Source organism: Populus alba, chromosome 3 (assembly GCF_005239225.2).
Source record: "Populus alba chromosome 3, ASM523922v2, whole genome shotgun sequence".
Classification (NCBI taxonomy): domain Eukaryota; kingdom Viridiplantae; phylum Streptophyta; class Magnoliopsida; order Malpighiales; family Salicaceae; genus Populus; species Populus alba.
This window is the reverse complement of record NC_133286.1, coordinates 13,533,076-13,555,325: the sequence shown is the minus strand read 5'-3', so window position 1 is coordinate 13,555,325 and position 22,250 is coordinate 13,533,076. Positions and strand designations below refer to the sequence as shown.

The window sequence follows — 22,250 nt, the reverse complement described above, 5'->3', positions numbered from 1 at the left end:
ACACCCATATTAATCAAACAAATAATAATTTCACCATACAGTCAAATGCGAATCTAAAATACTAAAACAATACAATCTACAGCCATAAAGTGAGCCGATATCAATAAAAAGTAATCGTGTCCTTCAACTTTGAACAGAATATCTTATAAACATTCTTTATAATTTGGGGCTCGATAAATACTCACAAATTGACAAGAACACCTTTTTTTTCCCAGTTGCCATCAGGCGTTTTATTGAAACAATAAATCCGAACTACAAATTTCTCATTGATATTCAATGAGTTTCTTTATGCAAAAAATCAGATATCCAATTGCAATGAAAAAATGACACCAGCTTGCCTCTCCCGGTAGAAAAGATTGAGGAAAAAGGAATAGCCCAGCAAGCAAAACTCGACGTTAATGCCGCGTGTAATGAGACTTATGACAGGGTTGCGGTGTGAAAAAAATATTATTCAGCCTTCTGAAAGGTTGCGGTGCGAGTAAATATTATTCAGTCTTCTGAAACAGTGATTTAGCTAATTGAAGGTTAGTTGATTGAGAGAACTTGGGAGGTAATGTCATTAGCGGATCATCCCCGCTTAGTTTTTGAAACGCCATCCCCAACGTGAATCCCAAGGCACGACCTACAGGAACTGCAACTGCATTTCCAATTTGACGATACCTGCAAAAAAGTTCAGAAGCTGGTCATATAAACACCATGCTCGTTACTGCGGTCACCGCACGCCCGCACACATGCATATACATAAGAGATTGAGAACAGGACAGTGTATACACTTTATAGGAGGTAGGAAATAGCAATTTCATCACTCAAAGAACCAGTTATGGAAACAAAATTCACTAGCCAAAACTAACAGGGCTGTGCAAACATCGATTGGACCACTGTTCTAAAGCATATAAACAGGGTACAACTCTCAGCCTCGCTTTTATTCAAAACCTTTTGAGAAATCCAAAAGCAGTTGCTGCACAACATTGTCCCCAGGGAAAAACAGCACCTGCAACAGCCGTTGTTTTGACAACAGATTGGGTGATCAAGCGACAGGGTCAACTGGCAGGTAATTGGTCAACCCGCTTGTTTAACTAGAAATTATTTGAGTTAAGCTAGCATCTAAACTATATGTATTAGCCTATAATTATGCCAAAGTAATGATAGATTGTTGAGATATTAAATTTTTAAGTCCTTGATGAAATTTTAAGAAAATAATAATAATAATAACTTCAATGGAAACATATAATAGGTATAACTAAAAACCTAAGTTCACATGTATTAGGAACAACCAAAGGAATATAACTAATACACATGCTAAATTAAATTATCATTCTCCACAACTCTTATCCAAAGATTTTAGACTGGTGCCACTCGGACCAATCCAGTCAAACCAGATTGTTTTGACAAGCTTTCACTAGTTATGATTGGGTTTCTGAACAGTTTCAATTTCCAAATGACCTGCTATGAGCACTAGGTCAGTTTCGAGGTGGTTCACTGGTTAAAAAATGTCTTCCTTTTCTTTTCAAAAGTATGCACACAGACGCTGTCAGATGTTTTTGAGAAGGAAAAAAAATAGAAATTTTTTGAAGAAATATACTAACCTTTGTTTAACTGTCCCGCAGAATCTATAATAATCAGGAAAACCTTGCAGCCTTGCACATTCTCGTATGGTGAGAACTCGATCTTGCTCCGGATGCAGCACCGCCTACAAATGCATGAAGAGTTATTAAAGTAAAAAAATATATGATTATAAGCTTAAACAAGAGCAAGGAGGGACCTGGCTGTGAAGATCCGGAAAAGTAACAACAGTCGACACTGTTTCATCCCACCATAATCTCGCATATGGCCTAAACAGATACTCAGATCTTTAAAATGTTTGAAAAAAAAAATCAATAAGAGAGGAAACAGGAGAAAAACTGTAACCTTCTAGACTTTCCTCCTTCGAAATTTAAGGCAAAATCAGGTACCTACAAGCAAATAAAACACAGCTTAAATGAGTGCCAGTGCCCACTAAGCATGACATCAAAGTCCTAATTTACAACAGCCATAATGCAGTCCCTTTCACCCAGTCAACAAAATTTCAATACCTTCTGATCTGTTCCTGTCCATTACAACAAACTCGTTTTGTTTAACCACCTCCCAATAGCTTTATGAAATATTTCAGTACTTCAAATCCCATTTACCTTATCTGTTCTTTTCCCCCTTGTCCAAATCATTTTTTGTATGCTAAAGTATATTTCAGAAATAAACATGTGATTGATATGTTTTATTCTATTATTTCTTGCCCACCAACAATAAGCAGGTATTTACTAAGTGCAGTTTGGATATTTAGCTGAAAAGAGATCAAAATATAAAATATGACTGTTGATTTCCTCTCAAATGGTTATTAACAGTAACGATCAGGTGGTTAGTCTTTAAATGTGAGCGATAGTTCTGGTTGAGGGAAAATATTTGTTTAATTTGGCAGGGACAAGACATGATCTTGAACCCAACTTGAATCCATTAAAGTGTGTTTGGAGCTGGCTGCACAGAAAAGATCGATCAAGTATCAATGCTTTCTCTTCCATTGTTGAGGCTGGCTGCCAAATTGACTGCAAATTCCCTTCATTTTGTTTTTTAGAAGTATTCACATATATATCTTGGAGCACAATGTATCTACAGAACTATTTAACCATCTCTAGATAACTTTTCTTATAACAGAATAAGTAAGAGTTTAGGAGACAATAATTGTAAAACTAGAGATCATTTCATTGCATAATTCAAAATGCAGGAAAGCATGCCCACAAGCGACATATATTTAAAATCACATATATTCCTATCCGCAATTTATTTCACATTCATTAACTGAAAAAAAGAGTCGATCTGACAAAGGAAAATGCAATAAAGCACTAACCAGGGGCTTTCCGGATGGCAACAGCATTTGCTCTTTTGTTGGAGCCCGCCGGGCAACATTGTCAGCTCCTACAACCACACCAGGTAGGTCCCTGAAATTTGCTCCCTAAAAGAATTTCTACATGAGAAAGAAAATCAAGGAATGAATCTCAGCATACCAATCCACAGAATCCATATTTATCCAACCTTTTTTTTAGGAATTTGGCAAACTCGAGCAAAATCTTCTTCAGTCAATGAATAAGGACGATGGTCATATAGCAAATTGATCATTCTTGTTCCACTGAGCTCAGAACCAGTCATGTCTACAGAGCCAGAAGAGAGAAAGATTAAAAAACAATTATGTAGTCAGCAATTAGCTCCGTGAACTCTCCAAAAGTTTTATCTTATTTTTAAAATATACAAATGCATGTTTCACCAAATGTCCAAAAGCTGACAGCCTTAAATAGGAGAACAATTTTCATTCCTTCATCTGGTTGACACTCCAGTTTGGAAAGAACTCAAAATTGTGATAAAATTATATGAACAATATGGTAGTTACTTGCATGAATACAATCGGGGGAAACACAGTTTGAATATCTTATCATTATTAACCGACAGCAAAACCTGCCATGAATCTTTATCTTTTTGCTCTGATGATGGATAAAAAAAATTAAGCATATTCCAGATGACACACTTTGACTTGAACTTTTTGTGGCAACAACTCTAGTAGATTAAAAAAGAGCTTGAGTTAATTGAAAGTTGAATAGTGGGAAAGCAACCTAGAGTCCAAACTCAAAAGGGTTCAAATTAAGCAGAAACAAGTTTAATAAATGTATTGTAACTTTAGCAGCATATAGGAAAAGAAGGAGAATATGTAAACTTAGATGCATGCAAAGGAATTGATACTATAACTATTATGCAATGCAACAATTTAAACAAAAAGGAGAGAGTATCATACCTATCTATAGCAATAGTAGATCTAAATGCAAAGAGAAGATGTACAGATCTATGGTTGAGCCACCTAAGAGTCCATTTTTCAGGTGCTCATGCAGTGTGGAAATAGAAACAAACTCGCCATATAATTAAATTTTACAAAAATATCATTCATAAACCATTTTTGATTGAGCTCCAAACTCATCAACTTTATCACAAGAATTTGTCACTACTTTATTTCCAGTATTTGTCATTATCTCTCACAATTTAGGAGACTATAGGGTTGAGATTAAACAGTCACGTTAAGACAATGAAAGGCATAAGCTTGTTTGTAAAAAGCAACATAGGAGTCAAAGACAACTGCCAAACTCAAATATAGGTCTCAAAAAATTCAAATTTGGCCCCCATGAAACATTGTTAGGATAAGGTTCCCTACAATTTGAATAGATCTATACTGTTAAATTCTGAATCTTGACATGCATTTTGCTTTTCTTTCATTTAGCATATAGAACTTTTGGCATGAAAGGTAAAGAGAACCAAGATGGTCAAGTTTTTCTGTTTTGCCACATTATTTTATTGGTTTATTGCCAAAGTTTTATAACTTCTCTAATGTGAAAACATTCTAAAAGTTTAATTTATTTAATAACCCAAAAAATGGAGATGAAAAGTTTAATTTATTTCATAGCTACCTCATTTAATTTCTTTTTATTTTTTTCAGAATTATTATGTTGTTGGTAATGTTAAACATTTAGCGCACACACTCATAATGAACGAGAACTCACAGGGACAAGATGTGGAATAAAAGAACAAACAGTAAATCAAGAGGAAGTAAGAAAGAAGAGAATGGTCAAAAGAAACCATAAACATATTCAGTCGTTTGCTTTCTCATAGACCATTACTATCTCTGCAGCTTTGGAGCAAATTATCCCAAGGAATATAAGCAATGAGCTTGCAAATGCTTCTTTGAAATTGGCAGATGCTTGTTAGCTATAGAGTCAAAGCAAGACGGTTGAACTCCAGATGCACAACTAGATTACTATGTGATCCTAAGAACCCACTAAGTTGGAAGTTTTCACCATTTGACCAATTATGCTTCTTAATAGAAATTGTCGGACATAATCATCATGTTCAATAAGCATAACTGAGATGGAAACTAGAAGAGAATGAAGACAAAAAGGAGTTGGATTACCATGAGAACCAATTGAAGATAAAAGAGGACCATATGAGATGGTTTAGCCTATATCCAGCTTGAATGTAGAGAGGCACTGGTGTGGCCTTAAACAGTCAAAAATAAAAGATTTCCCATGGATGGAAGAAATTGTATAAATAGGAACTTCAGCTTATTAAACTACCACTTAGTTAATTGAGTTGAGATGGATCCCTATATTACCGATATATAACTATATAATTTACAGATCGCTCTACTCGAGATAAGATAAGCTCAAAATCTAATTATGAAGTAGCTTGTCATAGAAATCCTAAAATTTCAATTATTTCATCACCCAAATTTAGAAAGTTGCATTTTAACAGTCCAACCGCATCCACATTTACATTTACAAAAGATAACATTGCGATGCCTCTGGTATAGCAATTGAGATTATTAATATTACCAAATTTTGCAATTTAGGAGTAATCACATTACCATTTCTTGTTGACCTTATGAATTGTTGAAAGTCAGTTTCTGGAGGCTTGTTGTATGCCATTTTCTCACGGGTTTCATGGCTTGTGACCTTTAACATCAAGTAAGATGAGAGTAAAATAGAATTACTAAAGTTGTCCATCAATAAATGGAAATACAGCATACAGTGAACCTACATCTGGAAGATCTGAAATGGCATCACGAAGAACTGTGGCTTTTTCTAGATCATCACGAGGTTGATCTTCATCATAGGCAACAGTGTTCCGCTGCAATAACCAATCAAATCATCAACTCACTGTAGGCTGCAGATAAATGTGATTTCAGACCTTTGTGAAAGAAAACTGATACCTCAAACTCAGGTGGAGGCCAATATCTGACAATGACATCATGAGAAGGAAGTGGAAATTGAGGCAGTTTCTGCAGAGGAAAAGAAAGCAATAAAACAATTACATGGTCATTTAACATCACAAAGAGATCAAGATATTCAAACTGTCATATATGCCTGATGAATGTTACGTCTTTTAGCAATTGAAATTTCATGTTGTCTTGGCCACTGAAGATTACTTACAGCACATAAGAATGGTTGTTCATTTTTTTTATTTTAAATGGTCTTCTTATAGACTTATTCTAAATACAAGTTTTGGGGAAATGAATGGGTCAAGCTCCCTATAGAATATCATTATGATGATTGACACCATGAATTATGAAACTTGCCTCTTTGGGATGAGCTCCCCACAAGAAAACACGCAGCCGAAATTGTGGAAGACCATAACAACCAGCTGCAACGGTGCCAAGCCTTGCTTGGTATTTCATATGCACCAATCGGCTTAAAGCATATCTAGCAAATGAAGCCTTGTCAAATCTAAGGATGTCAACTACATTTTCCATCAGCACATATTTAGGTTTTAAGAACTGCACTATGTCCATGAAGACTACAATCTGAATATTTCTTTCATCAGCAAGTGGAGAATCAACATTTCTATAGCGATTATAGCCACTAATCCCTTGGCATGGAGGACCTCCACAAATCACATCAGCATCACCCTGGTACATATTGATTCATTAGGAAAATGCTGGTATAAGAGTTTAGACAGCATCCCAACCTGTAGCAACAGTGAAAGAGAACTCACAGGAAGTGGCAAGATCTTGGATTTGAACCCCTCTCTTACAAAATCCCGTATAGAATCTTCACAGTTACTGAAAATTTTCAAATCAATAGGTAATATTGGACAGAGTCAAGCAGAAATATTGCATTCTAAAAAGCATACCTTAAGCCTTCAATTGGTTCCCATGAATCTTCACTGGTACTATAACCCTTCCAGTGCACCTAACGAAATAGCTATGAGTAGAAAATCATCTTCACCAAACTACAATATCAAACAAAAAATGAATATGAATTATGACCCATGATGTTTAAGAGAAAACAAAGTTTCATTTATTTAAACGTGCAATTTCACGCCTTTTTTACCATTTATTTTAAACATGTTCTAATACTTGACCTCTAAAATTATTTAGGGAACATGCTTGTAGACTTGAGCAGAAAGTAGTCAAAACCCAAGTAAACTTCACAAATAAAAATTTGAGAGGAAGAAGGATTGGTACTTAAACACTAATTTTATTTATTAATGCTTTTATATCAATGCAAAGTCCAAAATTCTTCTACTACAATATGTTCTATTCTTTTGCAAACTTATCAGTTTATATTTTTAACGCTAAAAATGATATCAAGATCATCAGCTTGACTCTCAAAAGCACGAGACATGGACTTCCCTTAATAACAACCATTTGGAATCGTTTATTTATTTAATGTGAATTGATCCTGAAACGCAGTTATAAAAATTAACATCCCATTAATTATAAAGTTTGGGGTATGAAAGATGATGTCTTATGCAGTGAACTAACAGAAATTTTGAGAATGGCAATTGTCATGAAGTACCTTAAATTTCAGCCCACGACTTCCTCTCTTATCAGTCTTCCCATAACAAATGTCAACAAGCCTAGCGACTTCATATTCACCAGGAGCAGTATCATCATCATTTGAAGAATTTTTATTTTGTTTTGACATACTTGATGCCATTGACCGTGACTTATGTGTCCTTCCTACATCATTGACCGCATATCGTTTGCATAGCTTTTTCCATTCCTTCAATAGTTCAAGAAAATCCTCGGCAGCTTCATTCCTAACCTATATTTAAGACCATCATATATCTCATACAATTCCATTTTTTTACAGAACTAGCAGTAATCAAATGGTAGATCAGGCACACTCACATGTGTCTCCGGATGATTTAACTTCAAGCTTTGACATGCAGACTCATCACTGTCTAGCGCCCATCTCTAAAATAAAAGGGGAACAAAACTAAAGAACAATCATGTGTGTGCTTAAACATGAAATTTCTTGACTTCGAGGAAGCAACATTACAAAATTTCAAGAAAGTACCGTCACAAGATCGACACAAGAAACTTTGGCACCAAGGCATAATCCAGTTGACATTCCACCACAGCCAGAGAAAAGATCTAGTAGTGTCAACTTTGCTTTGTAACTTCCACAAGTGGACATGTTGTCCATTGAAATATCACTGGGAGTTGCAGAACGAGAATCACAGAAAGGCAGTGGTGATAACTCATGTCCCTTTAATGAACAATCTGGAGACAGAACATCAGATGTACAAGTGTCATGCCAGGTTCAAAGCTTTCATCGTTTCATAGTCAGTTTTGTATATTTTATGGAACAAAAGGAGGAATTCAAGGTTATGCAAACACATGGTAATTACCAGGCTGTTCAAGAAAACCAAAAGCAGCAGGATGCCAAAAATAAAGTGAAAGTACCACTCAATCCTGAAACTTGTGAGATTCCAAAAATGGTTTTTATTATGCTCTTTTACACACCACTTTGAGTTAAAACCAACCCAGCTTGATAATTGAAAAAAGCCCTCCACTATATTGTGCTTGAAAGAATTGGAGAGAGACTGATGACCACCACTTAAAGTCAATGTTCCAAAATGAAGAAGCATCACGGCATAAACAAAAGAAAGGACCACCTACTGAAACAGAACTATAAAGATTTGTTTGAAAAGAAATTGGAACAAATACAAGATGAATGTTTCCTACTTTTAGCCTGTGAAATATCAAAAAATAGATTAATAGAGTGCCCAAGAGGATTGGTTAATATATATATATATATATATATATATATTTTTTTTTTTTTTTTTTTTTTTTTTTTTTAAAAGAGCACTATAATATGAAAGTCCTGAGCCCTAGTTGCTGCACTGATTCAGATGCCTTTCTTAAAAGACAGCTGGGGCAACAAGAGCATTCCAAACTAGTTGGGGTTGGCTGTATGCATCCTTTTATGCCATTCAGCTGAGGCAGAGCGAATGAACATAAATATGTTGACATGAATGTATCCATGCTAGAACGTATAAAAGGATGCGTAAGAGAAATTCATTTAGTAGGAGAAAGAAAAGAGACGCCATTAATGGATGGACTATCTTAAAGATATTGTTAGATCAGATGCTATCTAATCCTGCTGTTTTTGAAAAGTGTGTTGTCTTCCCTACAAACACCACCAGCCAGCATTATATCTGATCATTAAAGAGTCAAAAACAAACAAAAATACACAATAATGGCTTATATTTATAGCATTCAGACACTGCAATGAAACTGTCATCAACCAGTTCAAATTTTGTCTTACATACAAGTGTTATCTTCCCTTTTAGAATCTGTTTTTTTGTTTCTCCGAGGTGGATAGATGGTGACAGTACTTCAAACAGTATATCATACTGATCAAGGATACTATTTTAGCTTCAACCTATGCACCTTTTTATCTAGGAAGAAAAGATTGGCAACAGATAAGCACCAGTAACCCACAATAACTAATTGCATACTGGAATAAACACTCTTATCACAATACACTATCTTCCAGCTGATGCAAGTATTGGAGGAAAGAATAAAAGATCCAAAGGAATTATTTTCCACCATGTAGTACTCGACACGCAAGACTCAGATTTGTGATACAGAATTGGTGGCATTAAGGGAGGTGATTTAATCAATTAATGCGTCAATATGTAATTTTATGTTTTTTGAATTAGAATGAAGCGAAGATATTGTTGAATTTGTCTCTTATTAGCTGTTCTTTCTCAGTATCCTAAGGTTCTTTCTTTCCCTCTCATTACCTACAAACCTAACAGTTGGGATCAAAATTTACCAAGCCTGAAACATGTGAAATTTGATGTTTGGGGCTTATCAAGCACATTGGCTCCTGACCAATAATATCTCATGCCTTCCATTGATTGATGAAACTGTTCCTTCCCTTCCTCCATTTCACATGCAATTGCAGCAAGACTCAAACAGCAACTCAGTAACAGGAGTAGACTTTAAATTCTTACCAGTCAGCAAAGTTCGAAATGTTGAATAATCCACACAGTATTCCATGTCAAAGTAGAAGTCAGATGCTGGTGTTGAATGAAATTTTAAATCTAGCTGAAACAAGTAGCAATTTTTTAAATTAGCATGCAAAATAAATTAATTAGGGCAAAAAAGGAAGAGATACCATCAAAGCCTACAAAAACTTCAAAAGGCAGCAGCTTCCCGAAGATTATTGAAATTGATAAAAATCTAGAAGTAAGACTGAACCTTACCCTAGGTGATATCTGTACAACAGTGACTTTAGAAATAATGCAATCTATTGGATTATCATTCATCACTGTGGAATAAAATAACCGCTTATTGTCATGAAAATCAGCTGCTTCTTTCATCACCTGAGGAGACGTAAGAGTGAAGAATTCAATGCAAAATAAATAAATTATTCAATCCAATAAAATTTATGTACTCACCGTTTCCTCAGCTCTGTAAAACCATTGGACCCTAAAATAATCTTCCCTGTCTGTTGTCTTGAAAAACTCTAAGATACTACCAATATGATTTTTTGCCCCTTCGCCCTACAAATTGCTCCAATAGATAGATTAATGGTTCTGAAAAAACTCAAAACCTTTTTTCCCTGATAGTTTAGTAAAAGAAGTGTAGGCAATGCAATACTCCATTCTTGTGCCTAAGCTCTACTACGAAATAGGCTAATCCAAATTGTGCTAGCAACCATCCTGAAAAATCAATTTCAGAGGGGCAAGTGCAAAATAAAGAAATGCTGCATGATTAGGTAACAAAAAAATAAAATATATAGAACTTATTATTTAAAAATTTAGAGTATTAACATTTAGTCTGAATATCATCCCACATCTGAGTGTTTTCTTGCAAGCAGAATTGTAAGAGAGACAAACAATATACACATACCAAGCAAATGCTTGGTCAATTAAATGAGGCTGACAAGCTGAAATAAGCATTGGAGCAAAATAACAGCTATTATGTAATGGAATTTTGAGTTCATATTATGTGACACCATATTGTTAACAAGAAGCTTGTACATAACATACATAGAATAACAGCTTCTACCAAGGGTATGCAACTTGTGACCTCAAAAATATAGCCTAATCATAGGGTAGCAAAAGTACGAGTAGCATCAAAATAATGATGATTTAATCTGATAAGAAGATGAAATGGTAATGTTGCACATAAGAAAAGAAATATCCATCTTCAGTAAATTCTCATAAAAAATAGGTGCATTTACCTTTACATAGACACAATCTCCAAGATTAATGACGCGACCTTCAATATCAGCCTGAGTGTAATGGCATTCAACATTCCAAACAACCTTATCTTCATCATCATCACTGAACAAACATGCATAAACAAAAATTGACAAGCAAAAAACCATAAGATGCTAAAACATCATTGAAATAGGATACATAAAACAACAAATACCACACAGATAGAATAGTTCATAACTGATTGCTTACTCTAAAGCGAGTCTTGGATGCTTGGTTCTCTTACTCTGCAAACTCAAAGATGCCCGCCATGAATATTGGAATAATCAAAATCTAAGGCAAATAGAATTAAAACAAGTAGCGTATGATTTACAGATAATTCCGTGCACTAAAAGTTATGGAGCATGTCAGGTCACCACTTACTAGGAAGGATAAGATATCACTTGTTTGATCTGAAATCTTAATTAGCCAATACTACTAACTTGTTACAGGTGCAAAGGCCACACAGCAAATCATTTTGTTAAGTTTGTTTTTTCAGTTTTAGCAGCAATGCAACTCCAGGAAACTAATTTTTATACTAATCTTTTTTCAATCTCTGGGATTAGAGGTTTGTATCTTAAGATCCTAGAGGAGGTTTTTCTGACACAAAACTGTTGGTTAACAGACTGGGCGACATTCTTAGGCATGCTGTTTATGTGATAATCTGGTCTGTTTGGTTGGAGGACAATTCTGGAATCTTCAACACAAGCAACCACTCTTATATATTATTTGGATGGTATAGTGTACTTCACTTCTTATATACATACTATTTTGCAGGTCTATTTCAGGGGTTTTCCATAGTCAAGATGCAAGTTATAAGAGGGGTACCTTATCATCTAAAGCAGCATGTTCTAGTTCTTAATTAAATTATGTCAGAAAAAGAAAAGAAAAACATCAAATTGACAATCATCTTTTGATATACATGTAAGATTGATGTTAGGCACAGGCCCTGCAGCATTTGAACCTATATAACCTGTTAAGACCCATGATTGCTGTGACAACCACATAAAAGAAAATCTGCAACCAGAAGTTACCTTGAAAATCAGTAATAGTTCGTGTTCTAGTGCAACAAACTCATTTACAGTTAATCAGGCATAATTGATATACATCTACCAGCAGGAGGAAGTACAGAATTCTGATGACCCGATGACCATCTAAAACGTTTGAATAAATAAAATAACAAAACACCAGATTATCTTAAGAATTGCAACAAGATCTTATATGGTTGCCAAATTTTCACGTGGCAACAATAAATTCACATACAAAAGTCAGATGAACCAAGCACAAATATAACTATTATCACCCAGTAAGACTGTTAGAGCCCCCCAAATTACCTAATACTGAAATAAAAGTGCAATAAAAAAGAGTGCCAAATATGTACTGAAAATCAAGTAAAAGATAAAAATAAATATATAATAAAACAAGAATTTATTAGTCACCTTCATTTCATATCGCCAATGCCACCTTTCTTGAGCTTCGTCATGGGGGACAGGATCTCCAATCAGGGAACAATTACCTCTGTGTTCCTTCTGCTTCTTCCCTGAAGAAGCCTTCTCCAAAGACCGTTCTTTACCAGAATTCTTCTTTGGAGATTGCTTCTTACCTGACTTGTTTTCCCCATTTTCAGCCACAACAATAGAGTTTGTCCGGGGAGACCGTCTCAAGAGCTTTTCATCTGACATTCCTGAAACAGAATTTTTTTTACGAATTTTAACCCTCTTAGAAGGGCATGCATCCTTCGAATCAAAAATCCCACTGGAACAAGATATCACTTCAAAATTCCCATCCCCATCCAATGCCGAGGACCATCTACAAGATTTTATGGGAGACTCGTTAATAACAGCATTTTCATTTGCAAAATCAAAACTTGGGGACATCCTCAACGGCTCCTCCTCAAACACACTTGAGCCATCATCACGTTTTACCATCCCAGTTTGACTCTCATTATCTCCATGCCATGGAAGCAATAGCGGTTTGGCTTCAAACTCTCCCGAATCCCCTACTTCAGAGTCAGAAATTGTCAACAAAACAGACTGACAACCACGCTTTTCACAGCATCCCAGTTTACCATTTGCTGAACTGCATGCTACAGGTGACCCCTTTGATAAGTCCTTACTCGAGCATTCTACTTTCAAACAATTTCTTTCATTCTCTTCGCTAAAACACAAGCATGCATGAGCTAATTACTAACTAGCAGCTATAAAATTAAAATTAAAAAAAAAAAAAAAAAAAAAACCAATAAAAAGTCGACAAATAAATTTACTGTGTGGTAAAATTATTACTTTACTATGAAGCGCGAGCATTTTTCACTCTGCAGAAAATCAAGAACCCATTGTTAACATTGAAGCAAACACAAGTCCGCAATCCATAACAAAAGGAAAAAAATAATAACAGACTAAAGAGCGTGCAGAAGAGAAACGACACCTGAACTAAGGCAAACTGTACGTCCAATCGGCCGTTTTGATTTCTCGGTGACCTTGACATCTCGTCAGACACTCTCTTTCTCTTCAAGAAAGTCCTCACTTTACTGACCGCAACCTCCGCGTACCCATTTGCCAGCCTCGGGGACCTCCTCAAGCGCGCTGTATCCGCCAAAACAACTGAAGCGTTTCGTTCACTAACAACAATCTCCATGTCCGCACTTGACAGCCTCGGCGACCTCCTCAAAGCTGAAGAATCCAACAAAACTGTTCGGTTGGCGGCAACATTTTGCTTGCGCGAATTCCTCACCCTTGAGGACCTCGACGGGATTTTGCGGTCAACAGTAACGTTTCGAGCAGAGCATTTCGTTTTAGAAACGTTTCGGCTGTGCTTTTTCCTCGAAACGCTTTGGGGAGAAGCAGGCGTGGGTTCAAGCCTCGGAGATCGTCTGAGGGAAATGTGAGTTGTTTTGGGTTTGTTAGATTTGGGGGTTTTTGAAGGTACATTGTTGTTTGGTGGAGCTAATCTTGGAGATCTTCTTGAGGTAGAAGTGGATTCGGACAAAGGTGTTAATTTTGGTCTTGAATCCGTTGGTGATGATGACGATTTCATTGCATGAGATAAGATTTGAGAGGGGAGTTCGGGATTATTTGAGATAGGTAGCAGAGTGTTCGAATCTTCGATTAACTAGAAATAGAGAGTTCTCAAAACAAGAGAGAGATCTCTGACAGGCACAGTCGTGGACGGAGCACTAAAGGGATGGACCAAGCGATTCCCGACAAGACTCCCGGATTTTGAAAAGCAAGTCTCCGCACTGAAGGGGATGGGAATTGATAATTTCACCGCAACCGGATAGAATGATAATTTCACTGCACCCGGGATTTTAAAACAATAAGCAAGAAAACTGTTTTCTTTTATTTTATAAAGAAAACACTTTTTTAAATTTAAAAATAAAAAAAATAATGATTAAATATTTATTTTATTATTATATATTTTATTTGAATTGAATTTTTTTAATTTTATTGTTTTTTTTTAATTTTTTAATATGTCAAATTTAATTTTTTTATTTATTTTATTTAAAATAATTTATGAAATTAAAAAAAATCAATTTTATTTTTTTTTACTTTTTTATATATTAGATTTGGTTCTCATTCTCTTAGTTACTGTTTATTTTATTTAAAATAATTTATGAAATTATAATTTTTTTAATTTCATCATTCTTTAATTTTGTTATTTATCAAATTTGATCCTTATTTTTCTAATAAACATGAAAAAATAGAGCATTAATAAGTTATTTTTAAGCTCGTTTTTCATAGTATAGTTAAACACTTAGAACTATTTTTAATATATTTTTTCATGACACTGTTAAATATCAAAAATTATCAACTTTACATGAACTAATTTTTCATGAAAACTAATTTTTAAAAACAAGCCAAGATATAAGTGTTTATTTGGTATTTTGATAGCTTTTATAATTACAATTTAAAAAAAGTTAATTTTAAAAAAATTATAAATTATAGCTTTTTGTGATCAATGTTTCAAGGAAAGGCTTCAAGTAGAATCCATGCATAAATATAATATGGTGTGTGTTAATTAACTAATATTTTCAAAACTTTGTTTGGAGTAAATTACAATTCCAATCACACCACCACTAAATGAACTGTTGAAGGAATGGGTTAAAAATTTTGATGAATAGTTTAGGTTTAAATAAAACTTTAAAAAATAAAATTGTGTATGGATATTGTTGTTTTCAATCCAGATGCAATCTAAAATTTAATAATATTTGTAAAATTATATAAAAGAAATTACGCTTATATCATAGCTATATATATATAATTATAAATACAAAAATATAGTGTATGTTAATTAACTAAATATTTTTAAAAATGTGATCGGAGTAAAATACAATTTCAATTAACTGTTGAAGGAATGGGTTATAAATTTTATGAATAGTTTAGTTTCAAATAAAACTTGAAAAAATGAAGTTGTGTATGGATATTGTTATTCTCAATCCATAACTAATCAAAAATTTAATAATATATTTAAAATTATAAAAAACAATTACACTTGTACCATAGCTATATCAGATATAATTATAAATACTATATAATTATAAATATAAAAATATGGTATGTGTTAATTGACTAAGTATTTTCAAAACTATAATTGGAATAAAATACAATTTCAATTACATTACCAAATGAACTGCTAAAGGAATGAGTTAGAAATTTTATGAATAGTTTAGGTTTAAATAAAACTTGAAAAAATAAAGTTATGTATGGATATTGTTATTCTCAATCTAGACCTAGTCTAAAATTTAATAATATCACACTTGTCTAGCTCATTGGTCAACAACAAAGCTTGTCTTTGCGAAGGTCCTGGGTTCGATCCTCAAGAGTACCAGCCTGTCACCCCCGCGGTGCCTTACCTGCCTACTGGCTTGCAGGATGTTCAGTGGGCCCGGGAAATAGTCGTGGTGCGCGTAAGCTGGCCCGGACACCCCGGGTTACCAAAAAAAAAAAAAAATTAATAATATCTTTAAAATATATAAAAAAAATTACACTTATACCATAGCTATATTATATATAATTATAAATACAAAACGACAGGGGTGGTAAAAGTAAAATTCACTATTCAAAACATTATGGATTTTACCATTTATTTCTACAATGCCTATATTGGTTATTCAACTTTATTTATTTGTAATTTCATTTTTTAGAGTTATATTAACATGTTTTTACGTGTTGAGATTTATTTCACTGTGTATGCTTTCACATATAAAAAATATATAGATCAAGAATTTCATGATAAATTAAAGAAAAACGTTATGAAATAGAATTATAGGTTAGAGCTAAAAACATTAATAGAAGAAGGACCAAATTTAACAAAAAAAAATATATAGTTCTTTTTATTATTATTTTAGAGTAAAAAACTTCAATTTGGTATTTAAAGTTCCAATTCATATATTTATTTGATCCATGATGTTTTATATTTTTATATTTTCATCTTAAACTTTTATTATTTTATGTTCTAATATCTGGATGTTGAGATGAGAGAGAAGATTGTTAAAAAGATTAAGGAAAAAGATTAAGAATGGTGACATTCTTAACTCACATAAAAGTTGTTATTAGTGTTAATATTTTTTTTTTTTTTTTGTGAGAGAAGTTTAATGAAAATGATGTTACCCTATAACGATGACTAAAAAGTTAGACCAAGGTTCATGAACTTTTTTTATTCATTTATTTTTTCTTTTGTAGTGGTTAAATGGGGATTTAGGGTTGAGAGTTGGATTATCATGTTTCTATGATGTTTTATGTGAAATTAAGTTGAAAATAGGTTTTTATAATTGAAAGCATGATGTATGTTATAAATTACACAAGACTGGATACTGTATACTCGATTTTAACTCACATAAAAGTTGTTATTAATGTCAATATATATTTTTTTGGTGAGAGAAGTTTAATGAAAATGATGTTGCTCTATAACGATGACTAAAAAGGTAGACCAAGGTTCATGAACTTTTTTTATTCATTTATTTTTCCTTTTGTAGTGGTTAAATGGGGATTTAGGGTTGAGAGTTGGATTATCGATGTTTCTATGATGATTTTATGTGAAATTAAGTTGAAAATATATTTTTATAATTGAAAGCATGATGTATGTTATGAATTACAATACAGGATATTGTATACTCGATCAATGAGTTGAGTAGATTTATTATTAATTCAAGTATGAATTGTTGAAAAATAATAAATAGAACACTCAAATATTTAAGGTACTCATTATACTACAAGCTACATTGTTATACTAGATACCTAGTGTTAATAAAAGGTTATAGTGATGCAAATTAAATATATGACACCAATGATTCAAAATTCTCTAGTTGATATAATCAAAATCCATATGAGCCATAATGAAATTAGATTTTATAACTCTTGATGAAGCTATAAAAGAAGTAGAATAGCTTTGAAATTTCTTAGAGGACACTCAAAGCGTAAGAAAGTAGCAAAAATACCTAGTGAAAGAACACTGAACTATGAGCGCGTGGTCAATGCTTTTTCTACAATAAAACCATAATCTCATTTAGTTGTTTTTGGTTAATGGGTTTGATTTGCCAAAATTATGTTTTGCTATATTTTTTCCGAAATGAACTTGGAGTATAATTCAAAACGATGAGAGTTTGTAGCTCATTGCAAGCGGAAAATGTGAGACATGCAAGAAAAAATCATGAAAAAAACTGGAACGGGTGCACACTACATCCCAAGAAATTGCAATTTCTTTCTCCTTTTCAAAGAATTTCATTTAAAGGTCAAAATCAGAAACATGACAACCATGGGCTTTGATCCCAGGAACGAAGGAGCCCAGACACAGTTGGAGGAAGCGGAGCATGGCTGCAGAAATGTTCATTAGACACAGCACCATGCGTGCATGATAAATGGTTCATCTTCCTTCAATTTCTCTCATTCCAGAATATTAATGGATCTGGTTCTCAACCAGCGTTCACAGAACCAAGGGACTTGAAAAAACGAAAAAACAGAGAAACTAGTAGTAACTGGTATCTCATTTACACAAGGGGGTTTTATCTCGTCCACGTTTTTTAAAAAATAATTCAAAGAAAACTAATGCATCCGTAAGCGGAATCTTCAAGTTATTTAGAACACTGTTTAAATTTATTAATCGACAAGTGATACTGTCTTCCATAAGGGTAACTAAATCACTCTCCAGAATACAAGAAAACAAGATGTTCTAGAATTTTTTTTTTTAATGTTTCACAACCTTTCAAAACTAAAAACTAGCCATGGCAAGCAGCAATTTCCTTCCATGCTACGTAAACTGACAAATCGTTGAAATAAAACAATGGACCAAATAACTAGCATATGCACTACCTGGACATTAGTTTGGATGAAACCAAAAAAATAAAACATCATCAGCTATTACTGGCTGATACTGTTCGACTAGCAATTCAAATTGGAAATAATATTGTAGCAGTATCCTTGTTCGTTAGCCAAATGCTCGAAACAAGTTCCAACTGTTGCTACAAAAACTGTGCTCCAGGCCATGGACATTTTCATCTTCTGTCCAAGTAACTGGCAGCATCTGAAGTTTTAAGTTAACCACAGAAATTAAGCTTCTTCATAACTTTGGCATAGGCTGCAGGTACAGTAGATGGTTGTCTCAGCCGACGTTTCGATTTCTTTGACTGCATTAAACATAAAATTTCTGTCAATCACAAATGAAATCAGCTAATGCCAAATCACACCCCCCTAATAAAAGAAAAACAAACTGTAAGATCTGAACAAGAGGATTTTCTGCTGGTAACTACAACTTTTGGAACTTGGGAGGAGAGCAGTGGGTGGTGGGGGCACCTAGAAATAAGTAAACAGTTGAAGATGTAATCATCTTATTTTTTATTGAGTGAAGTTCAAACCAAAATGAATGCTCATCAACCCCACTTCTCCATTGAGAAAAGAATCCTCAAAATGCCACCTTTCATTGAGTATCATTCCTTAAACTGGGTTAACACAAGAGTACTAGGCAAAAAAACTCCAACATAAATGCAACAGAAGGGTACTATCATTCCTTAAATTGGATACAGTAAACAGAAGTTAATAAGATATTTGTGCCCGCCATCAAAAAAACTCTTCAACATCAAAATGCAAGCGAAAAGGAAATAGAGCTGAGCACATCAGGACTAAAAGAGATCATATATGCAAACAGCCTAGGATTGGAAAATGACACAAAAAAGATGTTCAATTAAAAACAAGTGCTGAACTAGCATTCTTTATGATGGCAAGATAGAGAAACCAGAGCAAACATTGCAAACTTACAGATGAACATCACATATAAATGAAACTGGGCCACCTGAAAATGTATTTTGAGTACTAAAGGAGGCTCCTCCTTATCTCCAAACTTAGAAAGCTAAATAACATGTCCAGTGTAAACTTGATTCATAAGCGGATTGTAGTCAAGCATCACTACAACTTTGCAAAAAGCATGACTTATGAAATGCTAAGTAGAATTAGCATGCACTTTATATAATCAAGAAAACAGCTATATAGTTATCAACTTATGGAAAACATGTAGCTAAAGACTATCTAGTTTCAATATCATGAAAAGGAAAGGAAAATGACAGCATGAAATTACTGAAAGACATACCTTCGAGTGCGCATTGTGATTCTTGCCCTCCCTCCAGCGACGAATAGTCCCATCATTCATTGTCCTGAATCTTTCCTTATAGGACCTGATAAGGACAAACTTAAACCAGTTATTCACAGAAATTTAAATAGCATTTTCATAGAAAGAAAAGAAACCGAGTAAAACAGCTTAAACTCACGAGTACGCCTTCATTTTAATCTTTTTTACTTTGGAGGTGCGTGGAGTCATTGGCTTCCTCCTCTTTTTCCGCTCCCTTGATGAAACATGACGCACTTGCACCAACTGGAACACCACAAAGAAATCTACAATTGCATTAAAAAGAAATTCAAAGTGATTTGGATTTAACATCAAATGGAAAATTCCTGGACTCGTTTTGATTGTTAGGATGGAAAAGGAAGGGATCAGAACATCTACATACACTCCTATATAAAATAGAAAGCCGAACTCAAGATAATATATTACGCTTCCGTATAAAAAATTTCAACTTCTCTATCCATTTTATAAGCGGTTGCTGAGAAGGTAAATGAAAAACTGGCATTTCCAATGTATTAGCTAATAGGCTAGGATGCACAGCATGGCTAGTCAAGTGTTGGAACAAATTTGACATGGGTTCTTCTAATTCTTCTTCAGAACTCAACTCCTCGCCAATAACGACTATCTCATTTTAGACTATAATTCTACAAGCAATAGTTTTATGCCAATTATTTTGCAAATTCTCAAGATTAAAGAAAATGATTGGCATTTGCTGCAAAATTATTGAATCACGTATAGAATGAGGTACATTTAGTAAGACCTGAAACAACAGTTAATGCAAAGATTGAACTACAGGTAACTAAATCTGGATAAAAGGTACACATTTCTTCGCGGCACTTCCTCAGTATTCATGCATACAAAAAAGAATCAACAAGCGAATAACCATGCAAAAAACAAAACAGAAGAAGCCCAAAAGCCTTACCGAGTGGGGGAGTTGAGACAGACGCGAAGAGGACAGAGCTGCCACCGAAGGAAGCTGAATAGGTAAAGAAGAAGATGTGTTCAAAAGGGACCCATTAAGATTCCATTTACGGGAAGCAGCGGCGAAATGGAGATGTCGGTGATAAGATTGCGGAGGCGGGTGGAGGAGCCGGTGTGAGGAGGAAACAGAGGCTAAAGATCGGAGCTTGGTGCATAATCTCTGCATTTCGGGAAGGAAAATGACGGGCTTTGAATTGATTAGAAGGAAAAACCGTCAGAGGATTCCATCACTGCTCTTTGGTGGGGTTTTGGTTTGGGGATTGTAGTTAGAGGCTGGGTGTTTGGAGAATGGTTTAACTGGAAGCCTTGTTCCTGGAGACATGTTTGCCTGTATCGAGTTAGGACTGTCCTTGCCTTGGACAATGCGGTGGGGGTAGATGACCGTGTAGATTTTTAAAAAATATTTTTTTGTTTTAAAATATATTAAAATAATATATTTTTTTATTTTTTAAAATTTATTTTTAATATTAGTGCATTAAAAATAATTAAAAAACATATACAAAAATTTTATTTTAAATTTTTAAATTTTTTTAAAAGATTCAAAAATATAATTAGTTCCCAATGCCAAACAAGTCTTCATCAATCTTATAATGGGTTAAATATGCATGCGGTTTTCTTTATTATAGGAATTATGCCAATTGGGTTCTTTATTTTTTTGATATTTTGATTAATGGTGTTTCTTTATGATATATTTTGTTATTTTAAGGTTGTGTTTGTTTTTGTGATTGGATGATGTTTTTGAATAATTTTGAAAAAAAAATTTAAATTATATTTTATAAGTATTTTTAAATTATTTTGATGTGTTGATATTAAAAATAAATTTTTTAAAAATAAAAAAATATTATTTTAATGAATCATAAGCGAAAATTACTTTAAAAAATAATTTTTACTATAATCTTAAACACACAAAATGTGTTCATTTAAGATGAGAAAAAAAAAAAGTCTAAAGACATAAGATTTTTGAAATTTCAATAATTAACACAGATACGAATTATTTTAAAAAATTTTAAGATATAATTGAAGCATAGTATATCTTTAAAATCTTTTTTTTCTTTATATATATATATATTGATGTAATTGCTCATGAGTGTGATCCACTCTAATTATTATTGGTGATTTTTTTTTAATATAGTTAAATTTATCTTGTTGAGATTTTTTTAATGATATTATTAATATTGTAATCATAGTTTTGATATACAAGATATTTTTTTTTCTTCTTTTTTTTTTTTTCATTGTAATTTATGCATCTCGTTTGACAATTTTTTAAAAATATTGCTTTTTTCACATGTCAATTCAAATCGCCTAATTGACATGTAATATAAACTGTGTTATTCAACTAATTTTTTTTAAACTATATGATTTTATCAATATTTTTTTTAACCAGTCCTAATTTAAAACAATTCATAATTTAGATAAGGACTATTATCTTGTCAAAGAAAAACGAAGATAAGGTATGATTTAAACAATAAAATAAAAAATAAACATCGCCCATATTTTGCCACTGATTTAGGGATTTCTTGTCACGAGTGTATATTTGAGATTGTATTGGATTGTATTTTTTAAAATAAATTTCGAATTTGAAAGTATATTATAAT

The 22,250-nt window shown here is 33.4% G+C and overlaps 2 protein-coding genes across 2 annotated transcripts; both read right to left on the bottom strand.

Moving 5' to 3' along the window:
- Window positions 1-81: 81 nt before the first annotated feature.
- LOC118028666 (putative DNA (cytosine-5)-methyltransferase CMT1) lies at window positions 82-14,352 on the bottom strand. Its single transcript, XM_035032352.2, has 23 exons — window positions 13,492-14,352; window positions 13,350-13,378; window positions 12,507-13,224; window positions 11,281-11,315; window positions 11,052-11,154; window positions 10,264-10,368; window positions 10,069-10,188; window positions 9,817-9,910; window positions 7,869-8,074; window positions 7,700-7,765; window positions 7,365-7,613; window positions 6,697-6,755; window positions 6,559-6,625; window positions 6,143-6,472; window positions 5,777-5,845; window positions 5,605-5,694; window positions 5,432-5,519; window positions 3,064-3,179; window positions 2,879-2,983; window positions 1,909-1,952; window positions 1,763-1,832; window positions 1,587-1,690; window positions 82-660 (listed from the first exon to the last, which is right to left on the bottom strand). Exons 1-23 carry the CDS (start codon window positions 14,098-14,100, stop codon window positions 486-488), a joined length of 3,651 nt encoding a protein of 1,216 aa, XP_034888243.1. The 5' UTR covers window positions 14,101-14,352; the 3' UTR covers window positions 82-485.
- A 3,860-nt stretch (window positions 14,353-18,212) lies between these two features.
- LOC118028668 (uncharacterized) lies at window positions 18,213-20,918 on the bottom strand. The gene is made up of 4 exons (XM_035032353.2): window positions 20,597-20,918; window positions 19,820-19,923; window positions 19,642-19,726; window positions 18,213-18,685 (listed from the first exon to the last, which is right to left on the bottom strand). The coding sequence occupies exons 1-4, from the start codon at window positions 20,819-20,821 to the stop codon at window positions 18,596-18,598; spliced, it is 504 nt and encodes a 167-aa protein (XP_034888244.1). The 5' UTR covers window positions 20,822-20,918; the 3' UTR covers window positions 18,213-18,595.
- Between the last annotated feature and the right edge of the window lie 1,332 nt (window positions 20,919-22,250).

Bases quoted from the DNA above. Each gene is read 5' to 3' on its own strand.
- LOC118028666 (XM_035032352.2), bottom strand. From the start codon at position 14,100: ATGAAATCGTCATCATCACCAACGGATTCAAGACCAAAATTAACACCT. The intron at 13,225-13,349 runs GTAATAATTTTA...CTTGTGTTTTAG, and splicing joins TGCTCGCGCTTCATAGTAAA to CGAAGAGAATGAAAGAAATT. The intron at 6,756-7,364 runs GTACTTCATGAC...CTATTTCGTTAG, and splicing joins GTCGTGGGCTGAAATTTAAG to GTGCACTGGAAGGGTTATAG.
- LOC118028668 (XM_035032353.2), bottom strand. From the start codon at position 20,821: ATGCAGAGATTATGCACCAAGCTCCGATCTTTAGCCTCTGTTTCCTCC. The intron at 19,924-20,596 runs GTAAGGCTTTTG...GTGGTGTTCCAG, and splicing joins TGTCTCAACTCCCCCACTCG to TTGGTGCAAGTGCGTCATGT. The intron at 18,686-19,641 runs GTATGTCTTTCA...TGTTTAATGCAG, and splicing joins ATCACAATGCGCACTCGAAG to TCAAAGAAATCGAAACGTCG.